This window comes from Heptranchias perlo, chromosome 4 (genome assembly GCF_035084215.1).
Source record: "Heptranchias perlo isolate sHepPer1 chromosome 4, sHepPer1.hap1, whole genome shotgun sequence".
In the NCBI taxonomy this organism is placed as follows: domain Eukaryota; kingdom Metazoa; phylum Chordata; class Chondrichthyes; order Hexanchiformes; family Hexanchidae; genus Heptranchias; species Heptranchias perlo.
The window spans coordinates 40,943,134-40,959,543 of record NC_090328.1 but is presented as its reverse complement, the minus strand read 5'-3'; the positions used below and the strand labels follow the sequence as shown (position 1 = coordinate 40,959,543).

At 40.3% G+C, this 16,410-nt stretch overlaps 1 protein-coding gene across 11 annotated transcripts in view; it reads left to right on the top strand.

Moving 5' to 3' along the window:
* mef2cb (myocyte enhancer factor 2cb) overlaps positions 1–16,410 on the top strand; it is a 211,589-nt gene that overhangs the window by 60,400 nt on the left and 134,779 nt on the right. For 10 of the 11 annotated variants that reach the window (XM_067982822.1, XM_067982820.1, XM_067982821.1 and 7 more), the window contains one exon: positions 12,177–12,363. In XM_067982822.1, coding sequence (XP_067838923.1) covers positions 12,310–12,363 — 54 coding nt within the window. In that variant the 5' untranslated portion in view covers positions 12,177–12,309. The remainder of the gene's footprint in view (positions 1–12,176; positions 12,364–16,410) is intronic. The other variant, XM_067982816.1, reaches the window with a different exon arrangement.

Genomic DNA, 16,410 nt, shown 5'->3' with positions numbered 1-16,410 from the left:
TTGTTTTTCTTTCCACATTTCTGATAAATATAGAACTGATTTATCTTGCACATAAGAAAGACACAATCAATCAACCCCTGAAAACACAATTGGCTCTAATTGATTTAAAATCTTCAGAACTGTGCTGATTTTCTTTCTTTGTAAGAACTCATTTATTTTAATGAATGTTACATAAGAACATAAGAAATAGGAGCAGGAGTAGGCCAATCGGCCCCTCGAGCCTGCTCCGCCATTCAATAAGATCATGGCTGATCTGATCCTAACCTCAAATCTAAATTCATGTCCAATTTCCTGCCCACTCCCCGTAACCCCTAATTCCCTTTACTTCTAGGAAACTGTCTATTTCTGTTTTAAATTTATTTAATGATGTAGCTTCCACAGCTTCCTGGGGCAGCAAATTCCACAGACCTACTACCCTCTGAGTGAAGAAGTTTCTCCTCATCTCAGTTTTGAAAGAGCAGCCCCTTATTCTAAGATTATGCCCCCTAGTTCTAGTTTCACCCATCCTTGGGAACATCCTTACCGCATCCACCCGATCAAGCCCCTTCACAATCTTATATGTTTCAATAAGATCACCTCTCATTCTTCTGAACTCCAATGAGTAGAGTCCCAATCTACTCAACCTCTCCTCATACGTCTGCCCCCTCATCCCCGGGATTAACCGAGTGAACCTTCTTTATACTGCCTCGAGAGCAAGTATGTCTTTTCTTAAGTATGGAGACCAAAACTGTATGCAGTATTCCAGGTGCGGTCTCACCAATACCTTATATAACTGCAGCAATACCTCCCTGTTTTTATATTCTATCCCCTTAGCAATAAAAGCCAACATTCCGTTCCTGAAATTAAAAATAATGCAGTTGTAATGCAATATTTAGCAATTGTAGTGCAAATCCATTTTTCAAATAGGGTGCATTTGTGCTTGCAAGTTAACATTTTAAAGAGGCCATCTGCATTTTAATATGAAGAAAGGCATGCTACTGATTCCATGGCCACTATTAGATCCAGCACTCTGGAATTCTTTGAGGCATTTCAGAGACTGAACCTGCAAAGGTGTGGCAGGTTTCTTCTGACACTAAACAGCTGACATTCTGTCTGTTGTTCAGTTTCTCGCAAGAAGATGATGCTGATTTTGGAGGAGATGCCCTTCCTGACCCTTTTATGTGGAAAGCCAGCATTGAGATAAAGATGTGGTTAAAATATAGTTGTTAAAAAAATTCTAAAAGTCTAATGCACACTAGACATAAAAGAATTATGGGCAGATATTTGAAAGGTGAAGATTCGGCTCTAATTGTTTTGGATTTTCTGCCTACACAAGGTTGAGGTATGGTAGCACAGATACTATATTTACAGTAGATATAGTAAAGTTTGACCTACTATATGTGATGATGGCATGTAATATTCTATTGTTCTATTGCCCTTTGTTGTCACTCATTTTGGAATGAAAATGAGTCAGCAGGCTGATAAAAGATATGGTACAGTACTCTGCCAGACTAGTATTGTCGAGAACACAAATAATAAGGTATTGCTTTAAAGGTCAGAAAGATAACTAATAGCAAACAGTTGCATATCATAAGCCTTTCCTTTAATATCTTTTGAGAAAAGTAGAATTAAAAAAAACCCAACACTAAAGTTACTCAAATGTACAGTTATATCAAAATAAGTTAAGCAATCCAATGAGCATCTCTGACGGCCTATGCACATCAGAATTGCGGTTTGTTCATATTAGGATGATTCGAGCTGCAAGTTGGCAGCAAAATATGAATTTTATAGTCATGCATCAAACATGGCCTGAAAGAGTAGTTATATTTTGTGTCCATAATGGAGTGACAGTAGTGGCATTTTATATTTCTTCCGTGGGTGTTGGTGGCAATTTCACAGCTTAGGAGCACGTTAATTAACTACAGTAAAAGTAAAATGAATGCAAATGTTAATTATCGCTTATCTTTTAGCACTGCATGACAAATTTCAGAACAGAAAACCAAACTTGTATAATAAATAGAACTTTGCAAAATGGAGTGTGTGGTACAAAAGCTTTTAAGTTATGTAAAAAGAGCCTGTCAAAATTCACTTGAAACTTTTGGCTGTTTTATACGCTTGTAAAATTACTCCTGCGACAAAGTAATACAGGTAAAATATCCAATACGCAGGTTGGTGTTTTCCAGGCATTCAGAATAATTTAGTATGCTGCACATTAATTTGTTTTTTCTTACCACAGTTGCAGTTGTTCAAATATACTTGCCCTTGAGAGATTGCCTTCCATTTCTGAAGTTCAGGTTCTCCTGTTGTGTTCAAGCCTACCTGAGGGGTGTTTTTGAAACAGTCAGTGTTTCTGATGCGGGATTTTATCTTTTCTAATTTTTTTGAATGCTGACGCATACTGGGGTACAGTTCCGTAAGTACCGTCTTTCTTCCAGTATCCTTATTCAATTGACCATTCTTCATATATGGGCCCAGGCAGTGATTATCGACAAGCTATGCAACTCTGCAGCGCATCCTTGTTGAACTCAATTTTTGCCTGACATTGGTCTTCGCTTAACATCCAAACTTGACCATTTTCCAGCAAGTGTCATTGGGATCATGGCTGATTTGTTTTTTCCCTTCTTAGTTTGGAGACACTGAGGCTAATTGTAGCACCTGGTTGCTAACTAGCTCAGATTAGGGATCAAACCAGGTTCTTTGATTTATATGACTCAGTACTACACCATACATTGCATTTATTCATTGAGCTATCAGGGAGCTGAAGTGAGATTTAAACTTGATGTTAGCAATGTAGAGAAAGGCCTGATGCAAGGTAGTTATTTAACAATTTGTATTACCGAACATTTAATTTATGCTTCATTTTCAGTACTTGGTTAGAATAAACTGTAGAACTTGGAATAAAATTTCTAAGAAAATAAGCTATTTTTGTGAGGTTTAAGCTATTATGAAGGCTTGGTCATGTTTCCGTTTAATTCAATACTTGTTTTGTAATTACTTTGAAATGCATCACAACTTAAAAACTGTCAACATATATACAGTTCAGAAGACTGACAAACTCTAAAATGTTACCAGGCCCTTGGTAACATTCTTGTCTTCTGGAATTAAACTGACATATTTAAAAGCTTCAGAATTATCGGTTTTAAAAAACTGGTAATTCTGATAAATTACCAATTCTCTTTTTTGTATCAAAATGTCTATGAAAATGGTTCAAAATGATTGTTAATCAGAAGTGATATTTGTTATAATATGCAGGTAAACTTACTGCTTTACAGAAGTTTTCTAATAGCTGGCTATGACATATTTGAAAATAAAGGATAACTTACTCAGTCGGTAAACTGATAGTTTTTTCCCTTGTTGTGCTTTTTAAGTATAAATTCTAATGGAAAGAAGATGACAAACTATAAAAACAGGAAATATTTGGATGATCGTCCCTTTGCTTAGCTTAGCATTATACAGTAGTTGTAGTATTTCTTGTGAATTAAAATTGTTTTCTGTAAATTAGTGACTCCTTTGAATCTTTACTCATTTACTGTCCCCTCAGTGACTTTATCAGAAGGACTGTTTGTGTGGGGTACTGCAGTAAAACAAATTCAGACGGTTTCTGCTATGAGAAGGAAGTGGAGAGTTTTGGTTCCCATTTTGCACTTCTGGAACAGTTTAAGGAAGGAAGCACCTTTACACCTTTTATTGTTAGTGGTTGCTGACATCATATCCTTCCGCGACCACTCTGTGCGTGTTTCCTGCCATTCTGTCAGGTCTTTGCAATGCTATGGGGGCGAGAAAGAGATGGAGAGAGAGGGAGAGAGAGATCTACAGCAGCTGTCCACAGGGCCTTTTTCCTAATTCACAGTCAAATCACTCTTCCTCCAGCATGCTGTCTGTGCCAAATCATACAGTCATGCTAAGCCCGCCAAAACTAAGTTCCTTTTTTCTTTCAGCTACAGTACCAGATTTTTAATTCCTGGCTTGTGCAAGTAAGCTGTGCCTGTGCTGAGCTCTATTTTTTCCACATTACAAACAGTTAACCCCTTCTCAAAAAACCCTTCTCCAATGAAAAACGAAGCTGAGAAAGGCAAAGATTAAAGTCTTACAATCAAAAATATTTACATTTTCAGATTTCTGTTTATTTATATATTTAATTAAAGTAAATGTCCTCTTGTTCTATATAGGAGAACTTTTTTTTGTTTTTGTTTGTACTGTAATCTTAAAAGGAATTGTATTTGCAAATGATTCACTAATCAGTTAGGTCGATAGGTGCATGTACTTTGGTCAAGGAATCTACAGTTTGATTATTGTGGAATAGCTTTGTAATGCTACTGTAGTTTTATATGCTTTTCCTTGCTCTCCATTACTGGTATAGAGAGCGCAATGTCAATAATTCTTAAGCAGAAGATACTCAGCATGTCTTTACTGTGACTCACTTATTTTAACGACATGTATAAGATCTGGAATTTAATGTTTGAATACTTGTCAAATTTCATATTAAGCCCATGCCAAAATATATCACTGCCCTAAATAGATATCTTTTCCTGTGGAAAATAAAAGGAGCACAGTAATGGAATAGGCTTATTATGTTCTAAATGTGGTATGGTGCAGTATTACAGAGTTTATGGCCTTACCCTCATGCATGCCCTTGTCTTAAAACCACGGACCCGAAGCATAACTGCATAACATATTGACTATCCTAAGCTTAAAGAATTGTGTTATTGTTACAAGATACTATTAAACATGGTATATTATTGTACCATCTGTTGGCTGGTGCTGTGGTTTCAACAAAAAACTGTTCCAGTAAAAGCAGAAGAGAGTGTCTTTATGGCTTTATGCTGATTTGACTTCTTGCAGTATGGCAGAATCCTACAAAGTAAACAAGCCTTTTGCTTGCGTCACAGTAGTTGTTATTGTATCTGTGAATTTAGGAATGAAGAGAAGCTGTTTTGAGACCACAGCTCTTCAATTGGTTGCTTTCAGTGCTAGTGGCAGCACTTACTGTTCCCCACATTGTGAGTGCGGCTGGCAGCATAGGTACAGGAATTGTTGGACTGTTGGTGATCAGAACTAATGGAGCTTTATATATATTTTTTCCGCTTTGATATTAAGAAACTATGTAAAGATTTTCCCTAGACTGCATATGATGAAATCCTAAGTGACTGAGTACAATTATAGCAGTTTGTAGCTTAGCAATATATTTTCTAAGGCACACAGGACCTGAAATCCCTGGAGACCCACTCCATTGCCTGAAGTGTGGCAGGGCAGGACTTCCGGACACCCGTCTGCCCCAGCCGTGACCTCATCATAAATGCTGTTGGAGGGTCAGTAGCATAAATGGGGCAGACGCTCGTGCCATTTACAATGTCCCTTGGGTGTCTGCCTCATTGGGGTGGGCATCTTGGTGCTCCACGAAAGCATAGGCTGTTCTCGCTGAAAATCATCGGTTTTAAATAAAAAGTATTCACTGTGCAGCAGCCGCTTTTCTAACTACAATCAGTCACTCTGCGATCGATTGCCGTTGGAAGCTGGCATTTTGGGCCCCACTTCTACCAGTGAAATGCATATGCAGAATTGCAGGCATATTTTGGTTTTGGATTAAAGAAGATAGAACTAACGGGATATCTGGTAATGCCATCTCCTCCGTCCTGCCTCCTCTTTTGATGTCAGCGCAGAGAGGGGGAGTGGATGAAAGAAACACCTGACCCATTTTATTCCATCGTGTGTTTGTGGTCTGCATAGGATAACCTACTGGGAGCAATGAAATACTGGGAAATAATTAAACTTGTGTTGTCCTTCTGGCCTATGGGTTACATCCTACTGATGTTACCCAAGTGTCTATGATTCCTTGAGGAACCTTGACAGTGAGTGTTGATAGGTTATTTCAATTGTTGAAACCAGTTGTAGTACCCATGCTGCCCCCCCCCCCCCCCAAGCTGAGATCAGCTAAGTCTGATGATTGATCCTGGGATTTTCCTGGGTATATAGCTCACCTACTCATTGGATAAACTTGCTGAGTCATCAAGGGAGGGCAAAGATGCAATTTAATTGAGGTATTGTGTTGATGTTAGAAACCACTAGAGCAAAGCATGCACAGTTTATAACCATTATCTCAGATGCAGGATAAGATTAAAGCTTTGCAATGTCTTCCTGTAATTTCTCTGTTTGAATCTTTTTTGTGCTGTGGATGACGTTCATTTCCATGTCACATAATAGTATTCACAAAAAGGAACCAATGAGTTTTATTCAACAGTAGTTTATCAATATTCAGTATATATTTTCAGATCACAAAACTGACTTTATTCCCAATTCTTGACATTTTTGATAGTATAATAATGCAGGTAGATGGTGGGGTATTGATGCAGATGTAAACTGACTTCCTGTATTTGTGAACTTTACAGTTAGTAACCTTTTTATGTTGAAGTGCTAAAGTAAGATAACATGTAAGAAAATTAATAATTGCCAGTGCTAAATTTCTACTGTGTCTAACTAATTTTCAAGTAAATTGCAGCGGACAGCAAAAACATAAGATTGTAGCAAAATTCAGAGTTTTGTTGGCTCGTGCATTGGCTTTCTATCTAGCAGCAAACTGAGCATGATCCAATGAAAACAAAGCACACATTATTATTGTCTTTGTACGTCTCACTTTGTAGCTTTAAAGTGCATTATTTCTAAGCTTATTATTAAGTATTGTTGATTAAGAATTACTGTTCCATACTCAAATGATTATTTTATAAAGAAAGGCTAGAAACTACACATTGAAAGGAAAAATGGACACATGAATGGTGTTGAAATAGCAAAAGCTGAAAAAGACCTAAGGGTCTTCATAGAATCAATGCTCAAAAGGTCCAAACAATGCAGAGCAGCAATAAACAAAGACAATAGAACATTGAACTATATAGTCCAAACACTAGAATACAAGTCAGAGGAAGTCATGCTAAAACTGCAGAATGCTCTGGTCAGACGATACCTTGAGTGTTATCTTCAGTTCTGGTCATTGAAACAAGGGAAACATTGAAGCACTAGAAGTTCTTCATGCAAAGAGTGATCAACACATGGAATGGGCTCCCAGAGTAATGGATGTGTAAAGCCTGGAATCATTCAAGAACCAATTGTATGCTTCAGCTGGGGGACATCAGGGACTTCTGGTTGGATCAGCTGAGTTGGGTCAAATGGTCTCCCTCATTGTAATTATCTTGTGAGCTTGTGTAAGTTCAGATTGGTCTGTCATGTTAGAGTCAACCATGACATTCATTTCCTTCAGTAGCTAGGTACTTCAGTGACTATGAATGGCAGCCAAATCACAGATTAAGGGGTTGATTTTGCAATGGTGGAGGGTTGGCAGCTGTGGGGGGGGGGGGGGGGGGAGAGGGGGGTTGAAGGTGCGCGTGGCAAACCCGCATGAACAAAACTTACTATTTCCGACGCGATCGGGTGTTGATTTGCTAATGATTAATGTCCTCTCCGGGTTTCACGCCTGGCAGCCAGCCTGATTGACAGGCTGGCTGCCGTCAGGAGCTGCAACACGGGGGGTGGGGGGGGCGCGAGAAAGAGATAGAGTGAGATGTCATCCGCACTGGACTGGGAGACCGGGGGTGGGGGGGGGATGGGGTGGGGAGAGGGGAAGATCAAAGTTGAAGAGGGGAATATCTGGGGGGAGAGGGGAAGATCGGGGGTGAAGGGGGAAGATGGGAGGGGAAGAGTGGCGGATCGGGGGGAAGATCGGGGTGAAGAGGGGCAGATCGGGGGAAGAGTGGAAGATTGGGGGTGAAGAGGGGCAGATTGGGGGGAGAGTGGAAGACTTGGGTGGGGGGGGGAGAGTGGAGACTGGAGGGGGAGAGAGTGGGAGACTGGGGGGGGAGAGAGTGGAAGACTGGGTGGGGGGAAGAGAGTGGAAGACTGGCGGGGGGAGGAAGACTGGGGGGGGAAGACTGGGGGGGGGAGGGGGGAGAGTGGAAGACTGGGGGGGAAAGTGGAAGATCGGGAGGACATCGGTGGGGGTGAAGAGTGAGACATCGGATATCAGAGCAGGGTGCAGAGGCAGATTCATTTTGTGTTTTAACTTCCTTTTATGGTGTTTTATATAATTTATTTAGTTTCGTTTTCCCTGATCCAGCCCTTCAGGCGTGAATCAGAAGCGGTGGGCAAGCTGCCCAGGTAAGTTTAAAAAAAAAATCATTACATTTACTTCATCTGTCACAGGTAAAGTGCTTTAATTACCTCAATGAGGTACATTTGGCTCTTTAACTGTCATCCCGCCGGCTTTAGTTGCCGACAGGACTTCCGTTTTCGGGTCGCCCGCGCGCACACAGGTGGGTCCCTGGGAAACTCGGAAGTCAGCGGGTTGGAGCCGGTTTCCGAACCCGAACGGGATTTCCGCAATTTTCAGAGCCCCTGCCCCCAACACACCTGCAATTGCCCCCCCTAAAATTGAACCCGAAAGGCTCAGGACATTGGATTATCATTACATATGCTTGTATGTACCATATGTTTGTATAGAGCATGAATTATTAAGTTGAAATTAGAAGGAGACTCTCAGTATTCACCTATAGCTCAGGTTACAAATATATTTGAAAAATACACAGTAGGTTAAACAAATTGGTATTGAATTGCTGTTGCATTAAGTTATTGTAGTATGAAGATTTTTTTATCATATGTCACAATCCTTAATTCTTCCAAGTGCCGTTGCAGAATGCTGAGAAGGTCGTTAATAGAGTGAACCCGAACTTGAGGTCATAGTAGTCTATGCTGCATGTATTATTTTCTAAAGAAGTGTGGTACTATTCTGAAGCTGATATATTGAATTATCATAGAACGTTCTATGATAATACCTAATGTTCTTTCTCAACATAGTGACTTAATTTTGTACCTGTGTTGTATTCCTTTGAAATACAGACATAGGCCCCAATATTTACGGGGAGGCGAAGAGGGAGCTGGGGGGAGGTGCAGCAGCTGCGAAACATGGAAGTACGGGTTTCCCGGAGGTCCTGCTGAATTTAACGGCAGGACCTGATTTAAAATTTTGGACTCTGTTTCCTGGCCACAGACAGCCAGCTTGATAGGCTGTCGTGCGGGAAGGCCTGCGGCACCAGACCACAGCCGGAGAGTGAAGCGAAGTGGAGAGGAGAGAGTGAGGGAGGGAGAGATCGTGGGTCAGAGGGGACATTGGGATGGTGGGGCCATGGATTGATCAGGGCGGCCAGAAACATCGGGGGGTTTGGAGACATTGGGGGAGCCGGAAACATCGTTTGGGGGGGGGGGGTGGTGGGGAGACGTCAGGGGGGGCCGGAGACGTTGGGGAGGGTGGTCAGGGAGATCGGTCTGGGGGGACATCGGGGTGGGAGGAAGGGGCACGGAGAGGTAGGTCAGGGGTCATATAGATTGGTCGGTGGGAGGACATCGGATGACTGGCGAAGACATTGGGGGCGGCCAGAGAGGTAGATCAGGACCGGAGAGGTGGGGCGGAGTTCTGAACAATCGCGGGGTGGGGGTGGGGATGATCACGGGGAGGTTAACAGGTTAGTCCGTCCGTCCTGGGGGGTTAAAATTACCCCCATTGTGTGGCAGTATTTTTGTGTCATTCAAAATAAGTATTTTAACTTCCTTAATCAAAGTTGGCAAAAGTCTTACCTTAAAAGTATAGCTCAATAACCAATGTGTCTTTAGTCATAACTCAGTAAGTACTAAGCATTTTAACAACAACAATAACAACTTGCATTTACATTGCAGCTTTAACGTAGAAAAATGTCTCAAAGTGCTTCCCGTTCAAAAAATTGTCGAGCCAGAGAAGGAGATATTAGCAGGCGTGGCAGATGGGCCAAATAGCCCATCTTATCTGTAATTATCTTGTGATCTTGTGAAAGTTTAGGTTGGTCCACCATATTAGAGCCAACCATCATGTTCATCTCATTCCATAGCTATTTACTTCAATGACTTTGCATTTTAGTGCTATGATAGTTTACCTTAGCAGAGTAACCATAAACTGAAGAATTGTGACCAGTTACAGAGGGACATAAATCGGTCCCTGGTCACAGTCTAAAAACAGTGTAGTCCAGAGATTTTTTTAAATTAAGAAATCTAGATGAATGGCACAAACCCACAGTGCAGGATGCATACCAATGCTGAAAAGAGAAGTGAAAATATTATAATTCAGTGATTTCACTCATTAGAGTTTTTAGGCAAAACTTTCACAAAATATAACATGGGGGTATTAAAAAATTACCAAATAAATAATACTCTTGTGAAAACAGGAGTACTCAGATATCATGTAACTTTTGTTTCCTCAGAGTATTCATATTCAAATGTTATTTTGCTTTCATTCAAAAATATTTTTTATAAAAGTTCAAAGCTGCTAAAAATTCTCAAATTCCAGCACAATGTCAGTGACAATCATGTTATCTGCATAAGGAGGAACATGCCATTTTCTGTAATATCATGACAAAAAACATTGTTTTACTTCCTACTTAAGGCACATTGTTACTTTGCATATGCCGCAATAGCTGGTTATCCTACCGAAACAGTGTATGCATCTGGAATATAATAGACCTTCCTTTGTAAGGCTCTTTGATGTACAAATAGCTTTAGTATGAGACTCATTTTTATAGTTTCCTTCATTAATAAAGAACCATTATAAAATACCTTCCTTGGAACACATATTTTCTTTTTGGGTCCCAAAGCCAGTCTAAGAAAGCATTCTTCTGTGCTACATTGTGTAAACTGAACCTACTTTTACTTTGATACAACCAGCATAAACAAGTAAAATCATCTTAATTTTGCTAAGCATGTCCCTCCTCAAAAACCAATTTCTGTTCTGTTTTGTAATTTTATATATTAGAAAGTAGCATTGGCGTAAGACAAATATTTGCTTTTCACGTTATGTTTGTTTTGTTTTTTATTGTTAATTTGTCCAAAGGCAGTAAAGGGCCAATTTTAACCCCACCCTCCCGGCAGGAATGATGCGAGTAGTCGGGGGGGTGGGGGGGGAAAGCGGGTCTCGCCACATTCCCAACCCCACCATTTTAACTAGCCTGATTTCAGGCATGGGATGGCTGTCAGCCATAAAGGAGTGTGGGATAATTTAAATGGCAAAGTCGTGTCCTGATGACACCATTGGGATTGGCAAGCCATTTTAACCGTGGGCTGACTAAACGCTGCACATACTTGGGCCCGCCAGCAAAAGCTGGCAGCAGCAAAGATCCTGGCCACAGGAGGCTGGGATAAGTCAGTTTTTAAAAACTTTTTAAAGGTTCCTTCTGCTCCTCCTAGCCCCAGAAGGATACCTTGGGCCTCCTCCGGGCTGGGCTTCCTCCCTTCCCAATCGCACAGTTCCCCAATGCCCCTCCCAATCCTTCTTAGCTTGCCAGTAAGTGAAGGCATATCTTAATACCCAGCCCTCACCCACTGAGGTATCGGACGGTTTACTATCTGCTTTGTCCTCCCCGCACGCATGATACCCCCCGAATTAAAATCGAGCCACAAGTGTTTCTCAGTGTATGATATTGAAAAATTATGTCAGAAAAATATGAGTTTTAATTCTTGTTGTACCAGTAAAAAGTTTACATTTTAAGACTGATCTAAGTAGATGCTTTACTGAAAGTATGCTGTGAAATTCCTTCGGATGCAGTAATGGCGGTTACACCAGGATCGCACCTGTCAGTGCCCTCCAGTGCTAACCCTGCCAGAATTTGCTAGGGTAATGGGAGGCCATCTAATTAGTGTAGGGCAGGTGGCCTTAAATGCCACTATGATAAATCCAGATTCTCCACCTGCCTCAAGCGGCTGGAAATTCCAGTGTCCACCACCATGAAGAGGATGCATAAGCCACTCCCAACTCTAATTGTGTCCTTTTCGGCCTTGAGTAAATTGGTCGATCTGCTTCTTTAAAATGAAATTGTGGAAATTTCTTTAAGGTCTAGGCTACTTCCATGTTGTGGCCCTCACTACGTCCCACCTTATTGGATGTATCTGCCTCCAGAGATATGTCTGGTTATGACTGAGCCACTGAAGTGGGAACTCCTAATCTAGGAACTCCCTGCTCCTAAATCCCCGCCCCATTTATTGGAGGTTTCGGCCCTTACAAGGCAAAGTGGAATCTCATGGAAACAGTGGAAGACCTGCAGAAACTCTGTGGAATCTTGATGCTTATACATTTTACCTTGCTTGCTAGTTTAAGGGGTCCTGTTTAACAAATATTGATTTTTTTTTTCTATTAGCAGGGACAGATGCAAGAATCTGTGAACTGAACTGAGTGAGGAGTGTGAAGAAAGACTGGTATTGAGGAAACGGGAGTGAGTTAACGTCAAAAGTACAGGACTTAAAGGAGACGAGAGAAGAGAAGCAGCGAGTATGGGGAGAAAAAAGATACAGATCACGCGGATTATGGATGAACGAAACAGACAGGTGAGGGGCAACTACAAATAACAGTTCCTTTTACAATAGTCATTAAATGGAGTCTATTGTAGTATTAGCTTCCATTTGGTAGTAGTGAAAAACAATTTGTGTTCTTTGTGTTGATTTTGCTTTGAAGAATTGCTTACTTTTTATTCATCATTAATCATAATCTATGACTGATGCAATCAGCTTCCTATGTCCTAATTAGATTCAAAATCAAAATTAAAGCTATCCCCTGAATATATTGATTTTTATAGTTGCTGGTACATGTTACATAATAAGTGTGCCACTGAACCGGTTACTGGAATTGTTACTGATGGGAATTGTGACTTCCTCTCAGTTTCTGAAGTGTGGATCCCAAATTTACGTCTTAACTATTTTTGCGTGCACCAAAGAAAATAAAGCTTTATTACATTATGAATTTTCTTAAGCAATAAAATCAGTCCTAAATAAAGAAAAGGGCAGTAATGATTTATTCCAATACAATTGAAAGTTCTCTGAACAAATTAAAAGTAGCAATTCTGTTAAGTTTGTGGACAACCTTCCTTGCATTCCATTGACAAAGTTAGATTATATTGGGTTTTAACATGCTGTAATTGCTTTGTGGATATCACAGTGCATCAGAAGGAAGAGACAACCAAGCTGTTCTCCACTCCATCTTTTATGTTTTAATTAAAGTCCTTTTCCTTCATTTACTCTTTGATTTGCTTAACCTATGTGATGCTATATTTTTTTTTACCTCTGTATGCCTCATAACATTGTTTTGAAAGAAACCAATCTAAGCACAAATTTCATTTCCATGCACTCAACGATTCACTCTGTTGGATTAATGAAACAACACTTTGTGTTGGGATTGAACAGCTCTGAGGGAAAAATTATGTTTTAAGAACAAACCAACCTAGGATTTGTGATGGATACATTCTATGTTTTTCCCTGTAGGCTGGTTATTGCTTCAATCCAAGTCAGAAAGCAGTAATGCTATCATTATCCAGCTACCTCATTGCTTGCTTTAAATAGTTTACAGTTGGAAGCTGAAATTAAGATCTTTAATGTTAGTTTATAAATCATTATTTCACTCCCAACCAATTGAGTGCGTCAACTGGGTGCTCAAAGATATATTTTATAAGAATTTATAGCGAAGAGAATCAATGTTTATTCATTTAGACATTTCCCACATGTCCCTGTCACTGTAATGACCATTAGATAACCACTTACAATTTGCGCATAGAAGTGTTAAGTTGGAACAGAGGAGCAGCAGTTAATTCAAATGTCGTAATGGTTTGGGAGCTGATGAAATCCACTTCTGCCAGTACCAAATTCTGTATAATAAGACAAATACGAAGAATAATTTTGTATTTTAAGATAATTAATCAAACATGCTTGGAAGTTCTTATCTCTGTATTGATGGTGTCATCTAAACTTTCTCTCATTTACATAATATTGAACTTTTTCATTATAATTTTAGGTTTATATGGTGTGGGAAGTGTTCCTACCCCAACACAAATATCCCTCTCCTAAATGACTAAAAAGTTTAAAAACAAAATAAGTTTAGGGAACAGGTAGCTTATAGAGTTAGCACAGTGTCTACAACTTGGGTTCAAATCCAAACCCGTCTGCTCAAATGAAAGTCTCTTCTGTCTACTGGTTATAAGGATCGTCTGTAAAATTAGTTTGGTCAACCTCAGATCAACCTATTGTACCAGTATGAATATTTCCATTTCTCTGTGAACTATCCATATGGCCACATAGAACGCAGAACAGCCCTTAATTTGGCATTAATTGGCAATCTGTCTCAAAAAGTCATATGGATAGTTCATGCAGTAATTCATATTAGTGCTGTAGAGGGTAATCTTCTAAGGGTGAGACGAATGGATATTGTTGGGGCACGGTAAAGAGCTTTACTCCACAGCAGGCTCTGCTGTACCTCTCTGGGAGTGGCTGGTGCTGGAAAGTGGTCCATTCCTGATCAAGGACATTCCTTCTCTTGATAATCAAAAAATTCACTAAAAATTTAGGTTTAAAGGACTTGACAACTTCCAAGATTTATTTAAACAACACCATAGAGCAACCTGAACAAACCTGGGTATAAATTTTTGATGTGGCATTCTCATTCACGTCCATTAAACTGGAATCTTTTGATTTGAGTCGTGGGACATTCTTAAAAATGCCACTATCAACGTAGAGATTAGAAGAGCAATTTTGCTCCAAGTTGCAGTGAAGAGAAAGAAGGGCATTGATCTGTTACATCAGGCCTCTGCCCCCACTATGCTTCCTCAGAATTTACTGGGAACCTTGAATAGGTGTAAGCATTTGCATCTCCAAAAAGGCTGATGGTTGGACCCTGCAGGTCTGAAGAGGGCCAGGGAACAACCTAAAAATGGAAATTAGCTGCAGCTAGCTTTCTCTTTTTTTTGCTCCCCGTGATCTTCATGCCTCGGTGCCTTCTAGCTGCTTTTCTCCAGGTTTGCAACTGCACTCGTGCTGCCACCCCTTTGCCCTCATTCCCAGCACAAGGCCCCACCAGGGAATGGGCCTGCATTGACAGGGTTAGAAAATTTGAGTACACCTTGAGTAAGATGTGCTTGCCAGTTACCTGGTGGAGGGATGGAGAGGAAAATCAGTCCTTAGGAGTCTCTGGTCATGTTTATCAACTTAACTTTTGTATGCACCATTAATAGAATGTCCTTCAATTTGAAGTGTGAAACTGAAAGTTATTCAGATGATGCACAAACCATTTCATTTGAAATAAAAACAGAAAATGCTAGAAATGCACAGCAAGTCAATCGTTCTGTGAGAGAAAGATAGATTAATGTGTTTGGTAAAGAAAGAACTTGCATTTATATAGTGACTTTTGTGACATCCCAAAAGTGCCTCACAGCCAATTAAATACTTTTGAAATGAAGTGACTGTTACAATGTAGGCAAACACAGAAACTAATTTGTGCACAGCAATGTCCCACAAACATCAATGAGATAAATGACAAGATAATCTGTTTTAATGATCTTGGTTGATGGATAAATATTGGCCAGGGTAATGAGAGAACTCCCCTGCTCTTCTTCAAATAGTGCCATTAGATCTTTTGCATCTACCAAACAGGGCCTCGGTTTAACATTCCATCTGACTATGTAGCAATCTCCTGGTACTGCACTGAAGTGTCAACCTAGGTTATGTGCTCATGTCTCTGGAGTGGGTCTTGAACCCATTACCTTCTGGGTTAGAGGTGAGAGTGCTACCACTGAGCCAGCAATGACACCTTATCTTATAAAATAGTATAATTATTCCATCACAACTGTTGTGCATTTCCAGCTTTTTCTGTTTTACTTGAGACACCCAGTCACAATTTTCCTTTTCATTTCACTCATTCACTCGTGTGTCAGTTTGGTTTAGTTGATAGGACTCTTGCCTCTGAATCAGAAGGGTGTGGACTCGAACACCATTTCCGGACTTCACTACATAATCTAGGCTGACACGATAGTGCAATACTGAGGGAGTGCTCATTGTCAGTGGTGCTGTTTTTCAGATGAGGTGTTAAACAGAGGCTGTGGTGTGTTCTTGTAGTTCAGGTAGATGCTATTTGAAGAAGAATAGAGGATTCTCTTGGTCAACATTCCTCCCTCAAGCAACACCACCAAAAACATCTCATTTGCCATTTGTGGAACATTGCTATGGGCACAAAATTGGCTGCCATGTATGCCCACGTGACTATGTGACTATACTTCAAAAGCAATTAATTTGATGTTAAATGTTTTGGGATATCCTGAGGATGTAATAAGGTGCTATAATTATGAATGCTTAGACCTCAACACCATATTTTAGATATTTAGATGTACAGTGGAACTTCAATTATTCCTGCCCCATGATTACAAATTTTTTTTGCAAATAATGGGAGACCAGTGGGAGTCGCAGTTGTCAGCAATTTGTCTTTCTTCACTCACTTCTATTCTGCTCCTGCCAGCGAGATCAGCTAATGGTGGAACAGCTGATCTGGTGGCAGTACCTTGAGCCTGTGTCTTGTTTACTGGAACATAACTGTTTAAAGAGGCAGGCACTATTGGT